Here is a 17500-nt window from a genome sequence, read left to right as displayed (position 1 = left end):
ATATAAGGAGGTAATACCAGTGAGCTCAATTGAATTGATTTCTTTCACTTTTCACCTCTGGCCACTTCTATTCCTTACAACCAACATCATACTACATCCTCCACAAATTAAACATGCGCCGGCTATGACTAATCCAAAAAAACCATGGCAAATTACTAGTACCTTACTCCTTACTTTCGAGGCTTTTCTTTTTCATAGCATTCTTGTGTTCATTAACCGCAAACTTATCGCGTGACGTGCAGCAAACCTCGAACGCGTGACCGCTAACTTCTAACCGCGGTTTGCCGTTTGCAGTAGTATGTGTACAAACTTTTATCTTAATCTCTCTATTACATCAGGCCCGGGTTGCTCGAAGCATGGTTAGCGCTAACCAGCGTTAAATATGATGGAAACTTATAGGTTTTGATACCTCTTAACCAACGGTTAGCGCTAATCAGGCTTCGAGAAACCAGCTCCTGTTCGGCTTGGGCGGCAAATCTGGAGTCGAGTTACTCCGATTAGAAAGTCAAATTTTAGCTGAAATCCCTGCTCTCTCAATTGAAAACGGTCCATTTACATCGATGATTAATTTTGTTTTCTGTCAAAGTAGCAATGTAAGTAATTTCTTTCCCTTCACAATAAAGCGGCGTAAGGATTTGAAACACTCCAAAAGACTCTTCTTACAGTAAGTAGAATTAGCGACGAAAAATAGAGAAGAAGACAGAATAATAAACGACATTACTTACTGCGGCCATCCTTCTCCCGTTTCTTATGAGACAGCTTCCCGCACATTTTTCCCGCTCTTTTCCCACGCGTGGGTGCCTCGATTCTAAAAACAACCGAAGGTGATCTGGGCTGGATCCCGACTGCTTAGACACCGCGCAATTTTTGTAGAAGATGGCGGATGTTAGGTAACGAATGCCTCAAAATATACAAGTCCATGGCGGAAATAAGGTTATCCGATGCGCAAAAAGCGCGTATGGAAAGAAATCGCCAAAGGGCGTTGATGCTACGTGACGCTAGACTTTCCAATCGGCCATATCCAGAGATGAAATGTCGAGATCCTTCCTCTACCACATCGCATGATCTTGGAGCATCTGGTTCGAACATAACATCAGCTCGTCTCATTGACACGGGGGGAGGTTTTTTGCTGGATGCTGAAGACGAAGAAACACTGAATACTGCGCGAAAAAATATTGTTGAAGAACCAGGTTTGTGCTTGAATTTTATCTTGCGCGCAATTTCTAAAATAAGCTTATCTTCCAGGTACATATAATTATATAAGCTTGTTTATAAGTTAAGCTTAGTTTCGCTTTCTAGTAAGGTTTCATTTCATATTTTACACCCAAATTGTGAAAAGGAAAAGGAAGGGCTCTGCTGTGTCAGTCTTGAAAAGTTTATGTACAATTTGCTTCCAGTTAGGGGTGCATCATCTGCGAAATACATCACTCTTCCGTTGTAGCAAATCAAATCCTCTTCTATGGACTGAAATTGAACATATATGACTGTCAAAAGACGGAGACAAAATGCAAACTTTCATTAAATTTATCATGTTGTCAACCCCATGAATGACCATTTCCTCTCTGGGAGAAGACCACAGATATCAATCATTTTCTCTAGGGCTCTTGCTGGACTTTTCTTTTCCCAGTGCTCTCTTTGGGAAGTGAAGTTGAGAGAATGAAATCTTGGGTGTCCTGTGCATAGGGTGAGCTTTAGCCAGTTTTTGTTTTTTTTCAGTGCCATCTTGAATTATGTCTTATGTGCATTGATACGTCATATGCGCAATGATGATCACACATCTCATGATTACTTGTTTGAGTCAATATTTGCACCAACACGCTGATTTTTGGCAAAGGACATTTCTTAGTAATAACTATTCTTTCAGACAATTATTTTCAACAAAATCCAAATTTCACAAATTCAATTTTTGTGATGTCGTCACCTCTGTACTCTAAACTTTCCATTTTTAACCACATTCCACAAGCCTCGCATACTGGTATAACACTCTCAATAGACATTCTTTACTTATAAAATGCATCGTCTTCACAGCATCTCAGCTTTTCTATTGAATTCTCCCAATGAACACACTTTAATGATTGCTCCTAGATTTTTGTCTCCCAATTCTGTTAGACAGAAGTATTCTGATTTTAAAGAAAAACCTTTGCGATGCATATGTTGTCTACGAAAGGCAGATAATTATTAATTAACCTCACCTCACATGGATTAAATTCAATCTTGTCACATGATTCGCAGTACTCGGCACTTATTGAAACCACCTCAAGAATTGCATTTCATATCCTCAAACGTCAGTCCTATAAGATTGTTTAAGATGGTTTCTTTTTCTACCCTTCTCCTTTTTCAGAGCGATTGTTGAATGCACCTCTGTAGTCTGAGCTTACTACGAGTATATTATACTATGTATATCCTTTTATATTGAGATCCTTTACTTTTCTGGGGAGCAGGGCTGGTAAAGCGGTGAGAGCACACACCTTCCACCAATATGTCCCAGATTCAATTCTTGGACTGGGCAACATAAGTGGGTTGTGCTCTGATCTGAAAGGTTTTTCTCTGGGTACTCTTCTTTACCCTGTCCTCAAGAACCAATAGTTTTTCCATTCAGTCAATATGATTTGGCCCTGGTTAGTGCCCTAGTGCTAAAAGACTTGACAATTCTTTATTGAAAAACTTCATTGGTATAATTTTTTATTATATAAATAAACATTCAAATACTTTGTTCTTTAAAAACAGCCCCAATAATTGGAGGGGAACAATTGCATTGTGAGGAATGCCAGAAAGAGTTCTTGACTTCCTACATCTACAAACATTTTGATGTTCCTGTTTGCGATAATTGTAGGTCAGTATCAAGATCTTTTACCCTTAAGCATAGATGTTTATTTTTCCTTTCCCAGAAACATGGTTCCCAAAAACGTCTGCCTGTTCAATGCATAAAAATCCCACAAGGAGCATTATTGGAGCATTACATACATACACTGTATTTAATAATCCTAGAAGTTGCGAGACTATACAGGATACTAAAACAGTCAGTGACAAAATATAAAAGGGGGCAAAATTAATAAATACCTAAATTGAATAATTATTTACATCATGTAAATATTTACATTGCATTGCAATATTGTCTTATGGTTGGCAAAGCATTCACTTGGAAGGCAGTAACAGACTCAGCATTAACAGCAGCCATTGAAAGACCCTTCCAGAGGGGGTTGACAACAGGGAAAAAAGAGAACTTAAATGCATTAGTGTGGGCATTAATGTTGGGGTTAGCATCTATAGTTGTACAAGCCCTGCATTTCAATTAAACAGGTGCCAACATGTATGGCATATCATATCTCAAAGGGTTGTGGGTTTAGAAGCATTGGGATTGGGGTTAGAGTGAGTTTCCAGGTTTGTGAGATCATTCAACATTTAGTTGATGGTAACATTTCTCCTGCTCTTATTTATTCTACAGAAATGAAGAAAAACATGCACTTATAACAAAAACAGAAGCTAAAGAGGTAGTGACACAAACTATGTTTAGTGTGATTTAATTGTATTGATGTTTTACTAAGTTTTGGTTAAAGGGCAACTTTCGCTTAACAATAAGGTTTTTGACAGCTTTTCAAAGCATCGGATTTAATATTGAAAGTACCGGACATGGTAATTTTCCGTTGTAAAGGCCAATAAATTATTGCAAGTGCCTTAGGAATGAACCCTCAAAGAGGCCTGGGTCCTCTATAAATCTATAAATTACTATAAATGAAACTTTGAGAAATGCTGTTTGCATCAGGGAAAAAAGAGAATTTAACTAAACCTATCACAAGAATGAAATGACGACAGATTGATTATTCCATTTCGTAAGCAAAAAAGGCGATGTGACTTCTTGTTAGTTTGAAGGATTTATTGCGCATGATTGTCTTGTATTTCTTCACCTTTACAGCATTAAAGTACCTGATGAGAAATGGTAAACAACCGGACAATATCATATTTTTTTACACTGTTTTGTTGTTATTAATTATTTTCTTTCCTTGCAGCTATTCTTATTAAAAGAATGTGATTTTGACAGACGACAACCATCTCTGAAATTTATTTTAAAGAAAAACCCACATTACTCAAGGGGTGAGATGAAGCTGTATCTTAAATCGCAGGTACCAAACAACTGTTTCCATTTCCAAAGATATATTATATTCATACTGTTCTCGTCAAGTAAAAACTTGAACCTTATCCCTGGGTTACCTTGCTGTTATAAGTACTGTTATTTGGTTATGATTCCTCTCCAGTGGAGCTATCCCCTTATCAAAGATTCATTAAAGGTGATCACAGTCAATGTCCCTGCCCTCCCCCACTTGGGAAACTGATAAATCTAGCAACTCATAAATAATTCATAAAAGGAAACAGAAGATTGGGTTTAGTAATCAATAGTTGTATATCTGATACAACATTCTCCTGATTTACATAAAATTTCCACTCAATTTTTTTACGTAGATGCCTTTTGTTAGAAAAATCATGGTTGGATATGAACACTTGAATATTAAGTTGTTTACAATGTTGGCATTGGTGTTGTATTTCATCTTTCCACTTTGCAGGAGTTTTGTAAATTTGATACAATAAGTAAACCTTTATTACATGCAGGTTTGAGCTTTGTAGAAGTTAAGGGGTGACGACTGCTAAAAAATGACTGAAATTTGGCAATTTTTTTTACTTTGAACTAGTTACAATGTACTTCAACTTGCATAATATATGATATACAAGATTGAAATGTAAATGTTGGCAGGAGTTTGACAAAACCAATATTTGCCTACTCTTGAAGATTGTACAACGTTCTCATGAAGTTTGGGGGGGAAAAGATGGATTGGAAGAGGCGAGGGAAGAGAAAGCAGAAAAAAGAGAGGCACAGAAACAAAAGAAATTTGACAAGAAAGTCAAAGGTGAGTTGTTGTTTCAAAATTGGGGATGTTACCTTCTTCTTAAATTGGCTCAGGGTTATTTATACAGATGTACATGGATTTCATTAATATCTTGAGTATTTCTACTGATTGTTTACTATCATTGCAAATAATCAGCACTATTACAATTATTTGGTTTTATCAACGGAGTTGACAATGTAAATTGGCCACCGTACAGAGATTCTAAAAGCTGACGTTTCGAGCGAACCCATTTGCTCTGATGAAGCTCGAAACGTCAGCTTTTAGAATCTCTGTACGGTGGCCAATTTACATTGTCAACTCTGTTGATAAAACCAAAATTTTTGTGTACTACTTCCCCACCGACGCAGCACCACAGTTTCTTTAGAAACTACCCCTTTCCCTATTACAATTACTTGTATTATTAGAGCGGTTTTCAAATGAGTGTCGTAAAACCAAAACCAAAGTAATTACTTTGGCCAATCAAAAAGGAAGGAGACAAACCAGTAAACCAATCAAAACTTGAAGTAATTACACGTCGCCGACACAATGTGTGGGAAAAGTGCATGCACAAGCCACAATTGGTTTTGCTTTCACTTCTGATTGGTTGAAAAAATGGCGCGAGAACTTTGAACCAATCACTGAGTGAAGTAATCATAAACCAAAGTAATTCACTAATTACTTTCGACCAATTGAAAACCACTCCATCATTATCATTAGGTGAAAGTGCCCCAAAAAGGTGCCCACATCCTAATCTCTTTATTTTCTCTCTTAAAATTATTCGGGGAAAGATCTCATGGATATACCCATCACGAGTCCCCTAGGTTAAACTGTCATTTTACAGATTAAGCCTAAGAGCCCATTTCAGTGATTGGATCTAAACTTTCGTTTATCTTATTGCTATAGCAATATTTAGTTCTAGAAACTGATTTACAATGGTCATTTTTTTAGAGTTATGGTTGGTGTGTATATCCATGAGATCCTTGCCAGTATTCATGAATGTACATTGCAAGTGTCATCTTCAGAATGTGAAACAAATCAGTTGCCATTTTGGGTTACTATTCACCGACCACTCTGGTTTCTTTTATAAGTGAACAAAGGAATCCTTGTTCAAATTTAAAAAAAATGATTAAAAACTACGAGCTTTCAACTGCCCGAACTGCAGTCTTCGATGGGTAAAATGAATGATAAGAAAGCAATGAGAAAATTTGAATAAAAGCGTGAATTGTGAAATAATAAAAATGTAAATGGTTATGAATGCTGGTTTTGACATTTGTATTGTAGCTTACAACTAATGACATGTAAGCTTTGACACTGTTGCATACTACAGTGCAATAATCACTTATTGACAGTTTCACAAATGGTTTGGGCATGGATTCACGTTGTTTGGTTGTTTTCTCGAAGTGAACTTTCTTAGAAGTCCTTAAAATTGACAATTTATTTTGCCAAAAGTGTATAATTAACAGGCTGTTTAATGCATTAAGTGCCAGACTCTTCCAAGTTCTAAAATATCTTTGGCTTTCTGATTGGCAGAGCTTCGACGGGCTGTGAGGACAAGTACCTGGAAAAAAGATACCAGTCGTCACAAACATGAGTTTCCCAAGGCAGGGGAGGATGGAGAGGAGGTTTATGATGAAGAAACAGATACGTGGACAAAAACATGCAAAACATGTGGCTATCAATTAACTTATGAAAAGATGTGATGAAAGTGGAAACAATGTATTTAACTCAGTGCAGTGTATAGACCTTATTCCAAAATGGCCGTCATTTAAATATTCTTTTGTTTTTATTCAAATTAGCCCTTGATGCCTCATTCTTGAGCTGCAAATTCAAAAGAATATTTTGCCTTGAATGAGGCATCAAGGTCTAATTTCAATAAAAACAAAAGAATATCTAAATGACGGCCATTTTGGAATAAGGTGTATATAATACTTTAATGGAAATAAAAAAATGGCAAACTTGCTTGATTCATCTTTGTTCTCTGTTGCTATGAACCAAATTACTGGTCATGCAATAATGTGGTCACATTGGGAAGCTGTGCTCATCAAGTGATTTTCAACTGCAGTGACTATAGTTGAAACCTCTGCCATTGCACCAACACCTAAAACAGATGTTTTCCTTCTTAAGTATGGAAAGTTCTCACTAGTGTTTGATTATCCAAAACAAAAGAAAAAAACATGTGAATAGAGGTGTTGCATGGCAGGAACAATAGATTCTTTTTCCCATGGGAACAAATGTTTTTCAAATGCAAAACATTTTCATTGTTCCTGCCATGAAACATGGCTGTCGTGCAAAACCTCTATATTGGCTCAAATCCTGGAGGATTAAGTCAGGAAGAAGATGAAGAAGAAGAAGTGAAAAACTACAATGTATCTTATTCTAATGTAATAGGTATTTGTCATTTTCTAATTTTAAATATGCAAGTTTCAGGCATTAAAATATTCACATTAATGTGTATATCGAATCCAAAGTTTTGAATTTGGTGTTTTGAATTTGAGTGTCAGACAAATATTTTCATTTGACTCAGAATCTGTAAAGGACATAAGTTCTTCACTGTCCAACAAGAAATTCATCTATACTTGATAGTTAAATAGTGGACGCTTCCATGGTGCTACAATGCAGTGTGAAAAGTAAACAACTCTTCGAGACATTTTCTATGTCGTAAGCGTTGCTCTGTGCACAATCTCATTCCCAAAGAAGGCCTTAAAAAAAAAAAAATTGACATTTTCAAATTTATTTTGTCACTTACTAATCTAGACACAACAAGCTTCAAAATACCGGTACTGTAGGTAAACATTGGTTCAGTATTTGTTTCGGTGCACAAGATATTTTGAGCTGTGGTAAGAAACTGGATGTCAACACACTGTTGGCCAGCCCAAAATTTTTAAACTGATGGTCTCTAACAGAGAAGAGATACTTAAAAATATAAATGTGGAAGTGTCAAGACAGGGTAAAAATGAAAACTGCTTCTTTACTGTTGACGTTTGTGGCTCAAAGCTGCCCAATATTGTATCCAAAAATCACAGTGGCTACACCCTTCATATATGGCATGCAATCTGTGACAGTGCATGGCTGAACCCTTCCTTTTTTTACTGGCAATTTGATAGCAACTAGACAAAAAACGTCAGTTTTTACCATGTCCAAGGTTTCTGATATCAAGAGATAACTTAAAATTGCATTTAGTACCAAAAACCTTTTAAGTGTCAACATGTACTTCACAGTACCCCTTTGTGCCAACAAAGTTCTTATCTTAAATATAACCATAATCTGGATTTCCCAGTTTACATGTAGCTTTAGAGATGAAAGATCTAATGATCTGTCAAGCAACCAGTCTCTATATTTTGTAGCTTATTATTTTTTTTTTGTCTTGCATTAAAAATAATTATGTTACCTGTGTCCCCACAAGCCAGAGTCTTTGTTATTGGTGGAATGTGGGTATATCCCATTTGAATCAATTGTTTTACTTGCACTGAAGTGATAGGATGTTGCCACATAAACGTGTTCATTGCAGGACAGAATAACAACGGCTTCTTGACATCCCATGCACGAAGTGTGCACGTCTGCATGCAAACAACATAATCATGTTATTATTATTATGTGTAAATAAATTAATTAAAAACAATACAACATATTATTTGCTCACTAGAGGGTACTTAGTCCGTCAGAAGTCTGTCTAGTTTAACATTTTAGAGTATTTCCTTGTCCTTGTGTGCGACCATTTCCATTACTAGGGAAAACAATCTGCTGGATTACATGGGAATAGAGATAGCAGTTACCCCCTTCCTCTCCCCCCTCTGTAGTTTTGCTTTCTAACAGATACCCTTTTTGTCTGTAGACAACAGAAACAAAACAAAAAAAGGCCATGTACACCAGTCCTACATTTCATACCACCGTTTTCTACTAAGATTTTTTTCTTTTTACAATGCATGCTTGGGTAAAAGAAACAGGGACTGCTCACAGTCTACTTAATGCTTAAAACTTCTTGTAAGGATTATTTTAAATTTTCAATACAGATAACAATTCTTTCTGCTGCAGTGAGTGAGCCTGATGTGAACAAATGAGGCAGCGCTCTAATCAGGAGAAGAACACATTTTTCTTTGAAACCCAAGGAATTGTGGTCATTAGACGCACAGTATGATCATCAGAGCCTGCTCTGTTTTTCATTCTCAAACTGTATAGATAGTTTCACTGCCACGCAACAAAAAAATAAATTCAAGACCATTCAATGAAAAGGGCTAAGAATTTGGAATATTGTAGGAAACAAATATTTTAAATTAAACACCTCTCCAATTCTCAGGTCTGTGTGCATCGTTTCTGAGTTATTTGTTGAAGCATTTCACGCAACTTAAATAAAGAGTTTTGTATGGAGACTCCACATGGTCCACCAACGTGGCGGCCTGTAATCAACGGAAAACATCTGGAGTTCACTTTGCGATGAAAGTGTACAAACACATCTCCTCATGTACTTGAAAGGCTCAAACTGCTGAGATTCATAGAGATAGACTTTTTTTTTCAACCAAATAGCTTTGTAACATGGTATCACGCAAGGTGACAATTTGGAAATTCAAAATGCTGTACAGTGTAATTTCGAAAAGGAAGACGTCACGTTTTAAAATCTCAAGCTTATCGAGCTTAGCGTTAAAGCAGATTTTTGGTGAGAAGGGAAGACCAGAGTGCTTAGAGAAAAACCTCTTAGATCAGAGTACATGGAATCAACAAACACAAGCCACAAATGACATTGAGTCTGGGCATCAAACTGAGGCCTACCAAGAGGTTGTCACACAATCCATTGGAAATCTTGGCCAATGTGTTAGCGTCCAACGGAGCAATAACCATGAGATCTGCCCAGCGTCGCAGCTACTGAAAATAAAGATCATTGCTTAAAATTTTATTTCGAGCAATAGCTTAATGCCTCCTAGAAAGATTGCAACTCATGCACCAGTGAAATGGAAACCTCCACTTTGGTGCAGGAACAGGAAATAAATTCACCTCAATATGTAAAACTGGATCCTTCATTGAGCTCCATGTCTGTGCAAGAAATGACAATCAAACTATAATAATACAATAATTAAATGCACCATTGTTTATAAATTACAAAATTACTCTGAATTATCGTTTAACTCCCACAAACTGCCACAATGAAAGCTCTCAAAGTGGAGAATTCTACTGCTTAACATTTTTGAAGATAACTTCTATATAGAAATGTCCCATAAGGGAACAGGGGAGAGGATAGGATAAATAACAAAATAATCATAATAAATAATAATATTATTTAGCCTTTGAATAGCACATGTTCAATATATGAATCGTCAGACCAAACTACTAGGCTTAAGGTGGCTCAAACCTGTTTCAATACTTGAAAGAAATGTTCTTATTAGAAGGATTGACACTACAACACTTTGTTACTCAACAGCAATGTTATGGTACCATATCAATAACCAATTATTGCTCAAAAAAATTTGGTCTTTTTTTTTTTTTTTACATAAAAAGTTACCATGGCAACAGGAAAGCCCTGCCTTAGCTACCCATATCTCAAAAATGAAGTCAGTGACCCCCATTTTTTATTTCTGACATGTAATCAGCATGCCAGAATGAAACTTTTTGCAAATTTAAAAAAAATAATGTTGAGCGGATTCAGAGCTACCTTAATTAATTGAAAATTAAAGGTAGTTCTGAATCTGCTCCACAGAATTCCTTTAAACTTTGCAGAGAGTTTCAACTTGGCCTGCAGATCACTTTTGTGCAATAAAAAATTGGGGTCACCGTGTTCGTTTTTCAGATATGAGCAACTAAAGCCAAAATAAAAGGTGTCTTTGCAAAGCTTTCCTGTTGCCTTGGTAACTTGTTACGTCTCAAAAATGACTGCATCTTGTCCAGCAAAAATTGATGTTTGACATGGTACCACAACATTGCTGTTACGTGATAAAGTGTTGTAGTGTCAATCCTTCCAATAACAAGGTCTCTTGAAAGTGTTGAAACTGGTATGAGCCACCTTATTAAAATAGGTTAAATTTTAGTTAAATGTACAAATTATCCGTGACTTATCCACGACTAAGCCATAATTAAGTGAATCGTCTTGGTTTCTTTATTTTCTCACCTCCCACTCATGTCTGTCCCTATAAACTTTCACAGGAATTTTCTCCTCCTCAAAGAAATGAGTAGAATGATCTGTTGCAATTACCTGGATACTTGGCTGGGGTAAAAGTAAGAAGGTACGTTCACTTAAAACTTTAATAATACTCTCTTTAATACTTTAACAGGAATACTCATAAAACAGTGCATGTGTACACTGTATGTTCAAGGAGTTCTCATCAATATTAGATCGTTCTTAGTTGCAAATTACGACTTGAATTATCCTTACAAGAAGCTTAGTGTACCTTTGGTTGTAAGAGATGTAGTTCGTCTACAAGTTTTGGTAGTCTTATGCTCGCTACACTGCCAGTAACTCCAACGAGAATGTTTTTACCTAGTTTCGTGGGAGGTGGAATTTCCGCCGCCATTTTGTTTGTTGTTATCCTGGATACCCCATACATAACGTACCTACTCCGGTATGGAAGACAGCTGCTGGTCACACTGTCCGGAGGAGCATATGTAGTGTGAAATTCCAGCCGTCCTCCCAGGCCTTGGTGGGGACCAGGGCCTGGGAGGAGACGGCTGGAATTTCAGACTAGAGCATAGGCCGTAATTAAAATTATGCAAATTAGATAGGTCAACCGCTCTGTATTCCGGTATTACGCTCAAAATTCAACTTAAAAAATTGATGTCAGTTTTTCACGCGTCTGTTCTGTTAAAGTAGCTGTGGATCCACGAGGCGATAGACGAGTGGATCCGCAGACTACTTTGACAATGTTATGACGAAATTCATTGTCGATAACAGGACAGGCGCATGAAAAACTGACATCAATTTGTTTTTTACAATGACAAAAAGGCAGAGGGGTCAAAATTAAGTCAAAACACGAGAGGAAAGCAAGACAAAAATGCGAGAAACTTCACTCTGACGCGAGCAATATCACGTCATTGGATAAATTCTAAATTTATGTGTCTGTCCGCTTGGTGGCAATAAAAATTAGCCAATGAGCGCGCGAGAATTTTGCGGTCATTGTAAAATTAACAAATTGATGTCAGTTTTCATGCGTCTGTCTTGTTATTGATCATGAATTTCGTCATAACATTGTCAAAGTAGTCTGCGGATCCACTCGGCTATCGTCTCGTGGATCCACAGCTACTTTGACAATGTTTTGACGCAATTCATGATCAATTCGTTTTTTACAATAACAAAAAGGCAGAGGGGTCAAAATTAAGTCAAAACACGAAAAAAAAAAGCGAGAAACTTCAATCTGACGCGAGCAATATCGCGTCATTATAGCATAATTATAAATTTGTGTCTGTCCGCTTATAGATCGTTTTCACTGTCACGCAATAAAAAAATAAATCGAAAACCATCCTTTGGAAAAAGTCAAGAATCCGTGATGTTGTAGAAGATAAATGAAGAAGACACTTCTCCAAGTTTTAGGCCCGTGCGTTTCCCCAAACTTCAGATATTCGTCGCAATGTTTCGCAGAAATTTACAGAGCCCAGTATGAAAACGACATGTTGGTGCACATCTGTGGTGCACCAATATGGCGGCCGGAAAATAGTGTCAACATTTGTTACTTACTTTGGCTATCTACGCGAGTGATCATCTGTACTGAACAGACAGCTATTTACTTAAGCACTTTTCCTAATGCTTTAAATTCTAAAAAGGCTCAAAACCATGAGATAGATATATATTTCTCAATAAACTTGATCGTCGCCTCGTGTCACGCACCGCTATAACTCAGAAATTCAAAATGCTCTGATTTCCAAACGAAGCACGCTATTGAGCTTTAAAATTGCATATGGATACAAATTTACCGCCTCTTATGCCTGATGAAGATAAAAACTTTCGTGGCTCTTTAGTTTTGGATTTTAGAAAATGATGACGTCACGTGAAAACGATCTATTGACAATAAAAATTAGCCAATGAGCGCGCGAGAATTTTTGCAGTCATAAAAAATCGCATCGTGTAAATCGGCCTTAACAGTCCCTCTCGTCCAAATTTAATTCCTGCAATATTGATAACTATCTAGGGATTACAACAGTTTTTAGGCTGGATGGACCCTTGTTTACTTGAAAATGATAAAACTCATTGATGGAATGAATTATTGAATATTTGACGCTTTGCATACCACAAACAACTTCTATTTGTGTTATCTTTTGACTGTCTTCGTAACGGCAATAAAAATATGCAAGCCGTCAATGGTTTTCATGATGAAATATTTATTAACTGAATTACCTGCAACGAAAACAAATATGGTTGTACTTTAGCCATGTACTGTATGAACTTTCAGCACAATAAGCCGGAAAGTGAAACAACTCTTGACGGTTACAGAAACATAATATTTCATTTATTTCATTCCTTCACCCACTTTTCTATCACAAATTGTCTCAACAGCAGTTTGAATGCGCTTTACTTTTTATTTTTGTCCGACTTAACTCATCTAATGCTTTCCGTGCGGGTTCATCATGCTTTTTTTTACCCCATTCTTCGACAATTTTTTCCATGATATCTTTGGCAATACGCTGAAAAGCCTCCTCAATGCAATTATTTTCCATCGCACTTGTTTCAAAGAAATTCATGTCATATTCCTCAGCCAGCTGTTCACCTTCCTCTCGTTTCACAGCTCTCGCATTCTCCTCTAAATCACTTTTGTTTCCAACCAACAACTTAACTACATCATCTTTGGCATGCTCATTGATGTTCCGCAGCCACTTTGAGATGTTCTCAAATGAATGCCTTCGTGTGATATCATACACCAGCACAATTCCCATAGCAGAACGGTAATAAGACACGCTGATCGCGTGAAATCTCTCCTGCCCCGCCGTATCCCAAATCTGCAGTCGAACGCGCTTTCCTTCCATCTCGATCGTGCGTAACTTGAAATCAATTCCAATAGTAGAAATGTAAGTCCTTTTAAAAACATCTTCGGAAAATCTCCACATTAAACTTGTCTTCCCAACCCCCGCATCTCCAAGAAGCAAGATTTTGAACATATAGTCATATAGCTCACGATTTAGCACTTTTTTATCCCCCATATTTTCACTCTCTGTTAAGTACCCTCTGAACTGCTCACTGTTTCCAAAGCCTTTTTTCATTATCATAAGTTGGTAGGCACGCGCAGTTTTTAATTTCCTGATTGGTCGAGAAAAACGCATGTGTCGCACGGGAGTCGCGTGAGTAAATAATTCGAAATCACACTGCTCTGAAAATGTGAAATGTTTTTTACCAAGACCAAACACTCTGATTAGGACGAATGTTTTTTGATAACCGTCTAAAGAGCATACATGTATTCACATCTCGACTAATGAAGAGTTTAAGCGACGACAACGAAAACGTCACTTTAAAATATAAACTTTGTCGTCGCTATCGAAAGTCTCTTGCGATTCTTCCAACTCTTTAATTCACTTTGTACAATACGGATGAAGTATCCTATAACTGACCTGGTACGAATACTTCTTGCGAAAGAGTGTTTCGCACTTGTTGCACGATTAGTTCTCGTCATTACAACGGTAAGACTACATCTCTGTGTTTGAGACGTGTGACTCATCGATTTTTTTTCACTTGCGTGCCTCTCTGGCCATGTTAATTTAACCAAAATAAGGGACAAAATAATTTAATTCTCGGAGTGTTGATTTAGAAGGCCAACATGGTGGCCTTCCTATCAAAAATTACAAAATTAAGGATAATGTAATTCGCTGGTAGTGTCGTCGATTCGGCCAATCAAACTATTCAATCTCCATGCAACCCACGACTTCTCTTCCTGGTTGGAGAGAGATACCAGTTGAAAGAAGTTTTGGCTTCTTGCGGGGTTAACCAAGTTGTTACGACGTTTGTTTTAGCCAGTATCTGCAGGAAGCGAGCCCGAAAAGCCATTTACAAAATTGTAGTCCGCTTGTTTTGATAAGCTGGTCTTTTAACATGTTCAATTCAAAATAAGAATTTAATATCTCCGTTCTTAAGATGCAGACAAAATTGTGACATCCGAAAAAGACCCGAAATTAAATGTTTAGGGACTTTCGAGAAACGGGCAAACGGTCACCAATCACAAGAATTGTCAGCCCAAAGACACCTCGTAACGGATGTGACGTCACAACTCGGCAAGTACCAAGGCGTCTTCTCGGTCACCAACAGCCTTCTACTTTCAATGGAGAAAAGAGACCCCACGGTGCACTATGGATTTGATGGGCAGTTCCAAATCGTACTGCCAAAATACATGTGTGGATACGAGTCTGCGCTTTTAGCAACTTTGTACGCGGTCGTATTAAGAATTTATGAAAGATATACCTTCTGGGGGCTGAAAAAAATTGGCTTAAACTTTTAGTAACAACAAAATGATTCAAATTTCGAGCTATATCATTGGTGGGCGAGTTAAGAATGGGATTTTGGTCGCATTAATTGCGTTTACAAAAATTGAAAGGTTAAATGGTTACCTCTTCTTTAGATTCACTTTTCAACTTGCCTTTGACCGAGCTTTCAATTCCTTTTAATCTACCCATTTGATCAAACCATTTTTTGGCTTTAGTTAGTAGCTATCCGCAACTTTTAGGGGCTGCGGAGAAGGAGAAGCTGGTGCTATAGCCCCCCACTTTTTTCCTATGGTGTTGTTTTCTCCTAAGCCCTTCCCCCCCCCCCCCTTGATAACTCTTGTAGAACCTAAATATTGGCGTCTCAGCAGACCTCTTAAAATTCTATTTTTTTTTTTTAAAGCCCTGTGATAATGGTTCTTTCTAAATCAATTATTCAATCGTAGGAGGGAAGAAAACTGTTTTGGAGTAGTACTAGTTCTTTATGACTGGCAACTTATTTGAAATGGATAATTTGGCGACTTTGAGCTGAAAGAGATCAGAATGCCACATAGTCAGCCAATGCCTCTAGAATCGGTGCTCGGTGACCTGGTCTTAGTGACGATGTCAGTGAGTCAGTTTTTTACTCGGAAATGATTGAAGTTTTATTGCTTACAGTTTACGAGAGAAGAGACCTTAATACAACTTTAAGTTCAATAATGACTTCACTGCAGCGTAATCTTCTTTTACGTGTTGACCTTTGCTTGCTTTAGCGTCCTCTCGCTTGCTTGTTTTACTTTCTTCTCCGCTTGTCTTTTTCTTGGTCTCTTCCTCCTTCTTTGGTTTCACCTCTTCTCCTTTCTTTGGTTTGGATCCTTCTTTATTTGGTTCAGTGTTCTCGCCTTCTTTCTTCGTTTTCACCGGTTCTTCCTTGTTTTTCACCGGTTCTTCCTTCTTTTGCTTGGCTTGTTGCTCTTTTTCTGGGCCATCTAAAACTTTAGCGTACGTGGGCTGGTTTTTATCTTGCGAAGTGGAATTAAGGGTGGTGGACTTTTGTTCGTTTTTGGAGCGCTTCAACTCAGACTGGTGCTTTTCTGCGCTATTTTCGTCGTCCTCGTTGCCGCTATCTTCCTCGTCCTCGGTCGATGCTTCACTATCTTCGTCATCATCCGGATGAAAGTCGGGATCTTCGTCGGAAACGTAGCTGTCACTGACATAAACTAGCTGCTCGGTCAACGTTCCTTCGGATTCTCCTTGCTCGTATTTCCGTTTCCGGTCAGGTGATGACGCAAATGGGTCAGCTTCATTCACCATCCTTCGGTAATTTCCTTTAAGTTGGCGTTTAGACCTCCTGGGTTCGTCTTTTTTCTGACCAATAATCTGTAACAATTCCGAACACAATTAATTAGTGTTAATGTTTGTACCAACATAAAGATATCAGAACAGAGCGGTTTTTCTCATTTTTAAAAGGTCTGAAACCTCGTCTCCTTTGCGTAGTCTAAAGGAGGGAGAACTTTCTTGAAGTTTCTTCAGTGAGCAAAACTGTTAACGCCAGAAAGAGTGTCACAAATCATATCGAGGTATTCGGTCGAAAGTAGGTTTATGATTGCTTGTCTTTTCATCGTTTTTCTCTTGATCGACTGACCTTAATCACTTAGGACTGAACAGAGCTTATTCTAATTCTAATTCCTTTCAGGTCTTTGGCTGTTTCGTAATCGAGCGTGTTTATTTCCTTGCATTTTGTTTCCGACTGACTAAAATTCGATGAATCATGAGATATTCTGACTCCGTGGCTTAATGGTTAGGTGTCAGTAAGACTTCCTTTCCAAGAAAAGAAGAATAATGTCTAATAAGCAGTATATAGTGAACAGTCAACAGTGGTTACTGACAGTGTCCCTGGAGTGTTGTGATTGGTAGGGAGGTGAAGGCTTTGGTGTAAGAGCGAATCGTGTACCAGCTGCGGTAATCCATGTAACTCTATAAGAATTAACATCGTTGTATGCACAACGAATCTGATCATCATCATCATTATCATTATTATCATCATTATCATCATCTCAAGACGTGTTTACCGGTAAGCTTTGAAGCATGTCTCGTGTGAAATTCCAGGACCATTGGGCAGCATTCTTTGCTGCGTTCACACCTGATGAGGGAACTGAGATGACAAAGGATACAACCTGGGGGAAAAAAAACGATTGAGAAATTTAGCCAGCTGGAAATAAGGGAAGGCGGTATGGGTGGGACTCTTAGATTTAATCTTA

The 17500-nt window shown here is 37.7% G+C and overlaps 4 protein-coding genes across 7 annotated transcripts in view; 1 reads left to right on the top strand and 3 right to left on the bottom strand.

Moving 5' to 3' along the window:
• The first annotated feature begins 843 nt into the window (after positions 1-843).
• On the top strand, positions 844-6839 carry LOC138038387 (DNA repair protein complementing XP-A cells homolog). The gene is made up of 6 exons (XM_068884212.1): positions 844-1190; positions 2728-2833; positions 3446-3491; positions 4008-4121; positions 4784-4901; positions 6411-6839. Exons 1-6 carry the CDS (start codon positions 884-886, stop codon positions 6578-6580), a joined length of 861 nt encoding a protein of 286 aa, XP_068740313.1. The 5' UTR covers positions 844-883; the 3' UTR covers positions 6581-6839.
• Positions 6298-11391, bottom strand: LOC138038389 (phosphopantothenoylcysteine decarboxylase-like). 3 transcript variants are annotated; one of them, XM_068884213.1, is made up of 7 exons: positions 11255-11391; positions 10975-11070; positions 9867-9905; positions 9645-9734; positions 8269-8437; positions 6841-6978; positions 6298-6438 (listed from the first exon to the last, which is right to left on the bottom strand). In XM_068884213.1, exons 1-6 carry the CDS (start codon positions 11375-11377, stop codon positions 6884-6886), a joined length of 612 nt encoding a protein of 203 aa, XP_068740314.1. In that variant the 5' UTR covers positions 11378-11391; the 3' UTR covers positions 6298-6438; positions 6841-6883. The 3 variants fall into 3 exon arrangements, with proteins under 3 accessions (XP_068740314.1, XP_068740315.1, XP_068740316.1); XM_068884214.1 differs by lacking the exon at positions 9867-9905 and having other exon boundaries at positions 11255-11389; XM_068884215.1 differs by lacking the exon at positions 10975-11070 and having other exon boundaries at positions 11255-11382.
• A 1524-nt stretch (positions 11392-12915) lies between these two features.
• Positions 12916-14019, bottom strand: LOC138037703 (ras-related protein Rab-10-like). Its single transcript, XM_068883609.1, has one exon. The coding sequence runs from the start codon at positions 13989-13991 to the stop codon at positions 13344-13346; it is 648 nt and encodes a 215-aa protein (XP_068739710.1). The 5' UTR covers positions 13992-14019; the 3' UTR covers positions 12916-13343.
• Positions 14020-15878: 1859 nt separating this feature from the next.
• LOC138037702 (nucleolar protein 58-like) overlaps positions 15879-17500 on the bottom strand; it is a 5752-nt gene continuing 4130 nt past the window's right edge. For both annotated transcript variants that reach the window (XM_068883607.1, XM_068883608.1), the window contains 2 exons: positions 17312-17416; positions 15879-16619 (listed from right to left, as the gene is read on the bottom strand). In XM_068883607.1, the coding sequence (XP_068739708.1) occupies positions 15936-16619; positions 17312-17416 (789 nt within the window). In that variant the 3' untranslated portion in view covers positions 15879-15935. The remainder of the gene's footprint in view (positions 16620-17311; positions 17417-17500) is intronic.

The sequence above is a fragment of the Montipora capricornis genome, chromosome 2 (assembly GCF_036669925.1).
Source record: "Montipora capricornis isolate CH-2021 chromosome 2, ASM3666992v2, whole genome shotgun sequence".
Taxonomy (NCBI): domain Eukaryota; kingdom Metazoa; phylum Cnidaria; class Anthozoa; order Scleractinia; family Acroporidae; genus Montipora; species Montipora capricornis.
Note: the sequence above shows the minus strand (reverse complement) of the source record. Positions and strands in the feature narration are given on the sequence as shown.

Excerpts from the sequence above, each read along its gene's own strand:
- LOC138038387 (XM_068884212.1), top strand. The coding sequence starts at position 884 with ATGTTAGGTAACGAATGCCTCAAAATATACAAGTCCATGGCGGAAATA. Across the intron at positions 1,191-2,727 it reads AAATATTGTTGAAGAACCAG|CCCCAATAATTGGAGGGGAA; the intron begins GTTTGTGCTTGA and ends CTTTAAAAACAG. Across the intron at positions 4,902-6,410 it reads ATTTGACAAGAAAGTCAAAG|AGCTTCGACGGGCTGTGAGG; the intron begins GTGAGTTGTTGT and ends TCTGATTGGCAG.
- LOC138037703 (XM_068883609.1), bottom strand. The coding sequence starts at position 13,991 with ATGGGGGATAAAAAAGTGCTAAATCGTGAGCTATATGACTATATGTTC.
- LOC138038389 (XM_068884213.1), bottom strand. The coding sequence starts at position 11,377 with ATGGCGGCGGAAATTCCACCTCCCACGAAACTAGGTAAAAACATTCTC. Across the intron at positions 9,906-10,974 it reads GGGACAGACATGAGTGGGAG|ACATGGAGCTCAATGAAGGA; the intron begins GTGAGAAAATAA and ends TTTCTTGCACAG. Across the intron at positions 8,438-9,644 it reads GATTGTGTGACAACCTCTTG|ACGTGCACACTTCGTGCATG; the intron begins GTAGGCCTCAGT and ends GTTTGCATGCAG.